Source organism: Hemiscyllium ocellatum, chromosome 49, assembly GCF_020745735.1.
Source record: "Hemiscyllium ocellatum isolate sHemOce1 chromosome 49, sHemOce1.pat.X.cur, whole genome shotgun sequence".
Lineage (NCBI taxonomy): Eukaryota > Metazoa > Chordata > Chondrichthyes > Orectolobiformes > Hemiscylliidae > Hemiscyllium > Hemiscyllium ocellatum.
In genome coordinates this window covers 4,133,355-4,137,150 of record NC_083449.1, presented here as the reverse complement: position 1 = coordinate 4,137,150, position 3,796 = coordinate 4,133,355, and the positions used below count along the sequence as shown (strand labels likewise).

General features: G+C 48.2%; 1 protein-coding gene across 1 annotated transcript; it reads right to left on the bottom strand.

Moving 5' to 3' along the window:
- Window positions 1–1,966: 1,966 nt before the first annotated feature.
- LOC132837299 (zinc finger protein 239-like) lies at window positions 1,967–3,062 on the bottom strand. Its single transcript, XM_060856972.1, has 2 exons — window positions 2,670–3,062; window positions 1,967–2,248 (listed from the first exon to the last, which is right to left on the bottom strand). The coding sequence occupies exons 1-2, from the start codon at window positions 3,060–3,062 to the stop codon at window positions 1,967–1,969; spliced, it is 675 nt and encodes a 224-aa protein (XP_060712955.1).
- Window positions 3,063–3,796: the final 734 nt, after the last annotated feature.

Below are 3,796 nucleotides of genomic sequence, written 5' to 3'. Positions count from 1 at the left end.
TGCCATCTGGCCTCCTGCTGCCAACTGCAGAGAGCAGAGACAATCCCTGTCACTATTCTGTCCCTTACCAGCATCTGCCCCTGCCCAACGTTGTTCTTACTCCCACCACCAGCCAGTTACCTCTTCCACCCTGCAATTCTCTCTCAGATCTCCTCTACCTGCCTGACTCATACTCACATCCTCCTGATCCTGTCCACTGACCCAATCAAAAGACTCTGTGCAGTGGGGATTGACCATCTCCCGGAATAAAGTGTCCGGTTAACTTTCCCCATTTCCCCAAAACGTGTCTGCAGCCTGGCTTCCAGCTCTATCTCTCTGAGCCGAAGGTCCTCCAGGATATGTTTGCCCTGGATCACAGAATCCAGAGCCTTCCACGTGCTGTAAATTGAAAGACACGTCCCACCCTGCCCTCTCCACTGTGTTATGTAACTGCTTAATCATTTCTAGTGGCTGAGCAGAGTCTGATAGCCAAGTTCAGAACCCATGAGGATGGCTTCAACTGGGAACTTGGATTCATGTCACATCACAGATGACCTCACTACACTATACACTTTCTCACACACACAAACACTCATGCAGATCCTCTCTCGGTCTCAGATAGACACACATATACACCACCCACACCCACACACAGGTTTACACTCTATCATGCACACACTTTACCAAGCATGCACAGACGCAAACATACTTTCTGTCTCACATGCATGCACACATACATATAAGTCGGGATTAGTTTGCATTTACTGAGTTGTATTTTGCTCTAAACGCAAAATCTGCAGGCAGTCAACGCATTCAGTCAGTCCGTGCAATATTTTTTAAATTCCTACTTTGGAAGTAGAACCAGTCTGACTCAAGATTGGGATACACACAGACTCAAACCTGACATCTTTAATGGATTGTCCGAGCTGAGATGTCACTTTTTAAAAATAAAACCTTAAGGTAAGTTGAGAATGTGACTTGAAGGAAGTTCTTGGAATGACATATTAATGAACTGAAACCTGCACCCCATTCTAAAAGATGAAAGACTTAACAGCAATCTAGGTTCGTTTAATATATCATTTCAGTTGCATTAATCTACAATCTTTTGCAATAAATTCTGTGTCTTATGATCCTGCTCCACAGCTACTCGATGAAGGAGCAGTGCTCCGAAAGCTAATGTTCCCAAATAAAGCTCCTCCACTTCATTTCTAGTGAACACAGCCAACACCTCCTGGCGCTGCCAGTAAACTTTACAATGCTGCTGAAACAATGCAGTACCCACACTCCTGAAACATATACAATTTCTAACGATACTAGCTACTCATTCACTGCTCCTTCTGATACACGACATTGGAATATTACTGCTGGAGGCTGAAAGAAATGATCAGCTTTAAAAGAAATACCTGTTAGATCAGAGATTTCAACGTCTGCGTATGACGGGAAGTTCAGGTAACCTTTATTGTGACCCAACTTTGTTCCTGCTGCAGATCTCCTCAGCAAAAAGATGTACAAAAAGTAGCTTTAATTTTTAAATAGCTCAAGATCGAAGTGCACACACTCCCCGCCCCACTTCATTTATGATTGATCAGCTCAGCAATTTCAACCTTTTCACTGTATCCAAGTAAGTTTCTCCCCCTCCCTCATTTTCATGGCGTGGCGGGTGGGAGGGTGAAGTCAAGATTCAACTACACTGCTGTGGGTCTGGAGTCACGCATAGGCCAGACCGGGTAAAGGATGAAGCTGGGATAACAGAGTGAATCCATTCTGCAATGGCAGTTTCCTTCCCTAAAAAGGGCATGAGTGAATTTCTTCTCCAAAATTGTCTTCATCATTGGATTCAGAACTGCAGAGTTCTGTCCGAATTCCAACTCTGCCGTGTTGCACTTTGGGATTTGAACCCAGAAGTCCCCCGAGCTGGGCCGATTGTCCAGCCAATGAACGGCATGAGGACGTTGCTCCTTCAATCCCCCTGCAATGGCATGTGAACTCACTGATACCTCCGCAGATGGGAGGAGTGGATAAATCCCTTCCCACTTAAAGCCCTGGTGTGGACCCACTGGTGCATCTGCAGGTTGCCTACCTGACTGAACCCCTTCCTACACACGGAGCAGGTGAAAGGCCTCACCCCAGTGTGGATACGCAGGTGTATTCGCAGGTTGCCCACCTGACTGAATCCCTTCCCGCACACAGAGCAGGTGAATGGCCCTTCTCCTGTGTGGACTCGCTGGTGGGTCAGCAGGGTGTAAGAATCGAGGAATCCCTTCCCGCACTGAGAACAGGTGAATGGCCTCTCCCCAGTGTGGATCTGCTGATGGGTCATCAGCTTAGCCGAGCAAGTGAACCCCTTCCCGCACTCAGAGCACCTGAATGGACACTCCCCTGTGTGGACCCACTCATGCCTCTGAAGGTTGCCCAGCTGACTGAATCCCTTCCCACACACGGAGCAGGTGAATGGCCTCTCCCCTGTGTGGACCTGCTGGTGTGCCAGCAGGCCGGAGGAATTGTTGAAGGCCTTCCCTCACTCAGGGCAGCTGAAGGGCTTCTACCTTGAGTGGACTGACTGGTGGGCCAGCAGGCTGGAAGAGCGGTTAAAGCTCTTACCGCACGCGGGGCAGGAGAATGGCCTCTCCCTGGTGTGGAGCTTCTGGTGCCTCATCAGTTTAGAGTAACGGGTAAAGTCCTGCCCGCACTTGGGGCAGGAGAATGGCCTCTCCCCAGTGTGGACAACACTGATGCTTCAGTAGGGCAGAGGAATCGGTGAAGGCCTTCCCGCATTTGGGGAAACTGAAGGGCCTCTCCCCGGTGTGGACCCGCCAGTGGGGCAGCAGGTGGGAGGAACGGGTAGATCCCTTTCCACACTCAATGCACGAGAATGGCCTTTCACCGTTGTGGACCCGTCGGTGGACCCAGTGGGTGGGCGCATGTGTAAAGCCCTTCCAATAATCGGGGCAGGCGAACGGCCTCTTCCCGGTGTGACTGCGTCGATGACCTTCAAGGGCTGACGGAACACAAAAGCCTTTCCCGCAGTCACCACACTTCCATGGTTTCTCCATGGCTGAAGCTTCAGCTGTACACAAACGCATGTAGAGCCCTTTGCCACCGTGAATTCCTCTTTCCAGGTTGTATAAATGTTTCAGGTTCAACACTCAGTGCACTGCAACACTGGGCTTTCTCACCCATTCACACTGATGCTGAAAACTTACTGAACCACAATACTTTGCTCCATCTCACAGGATCATAGTTTAAAATCGTTGCAGTCCTGATGGAATGGAGTGACTTGCAGACATTGAAGTGAAAGTGAGAACTGCAGATGCTGGAGAGTCAGAGTCGAACAGTGCGTTGCTGGAAAAGCACAGCAGTTCAGGCAGCATCCACAGAGGAGGAGAGTCAGGCATAAGCCTTTGATCTCTTAATTTTGAAACATCCACCTTTAGATCTTCAAATACTCTGTAAGAAGAGATTACAAAACTCATCACTATCAGTCCAAAGTAGAAATTCAGAAAAAGCAATTACACTTTCTGTGGAACGTTCTTTTCTTTTGTTATTCTGAAACATTGAAAGCACCATTCCACACTCTCTTTCTCCCTCTCTGTCTCACTCCGCTCTAACTAATTCTCCTGAAGGTGCTGATTCAGGATCTTACAGAGGCAGAAAAGCAAAAACGTCAAAACTGGCATCTCTTTGAATTTTAGATAACTCCACCTAAAAAGTTAATATCTTTCACAACATTGGGATACTGCTGAGATTGAGCGGGCCTGATTTTGGGAGGCAAAAACAAGTGCGTAAATTCAGGATGAACCTGCAATGCAGATTCTTG

Coding starts and splice junctions, on each gene's coding strand:
- LOC132837299 (XM_060856972.1), bottom strand. CDS start 3,062: ATGCGTTTGTGTACAGCTGAAGCTTCAGCCATGGAGAAACCATGGAAG. Junction 2,249..2,669: donor AGGCCATTCTCCTGCCCCAA/GTGCGGGCAGGA, acceptor ACCTGTTCTCAG/TGCGGGAAGGGATTCCTCGA.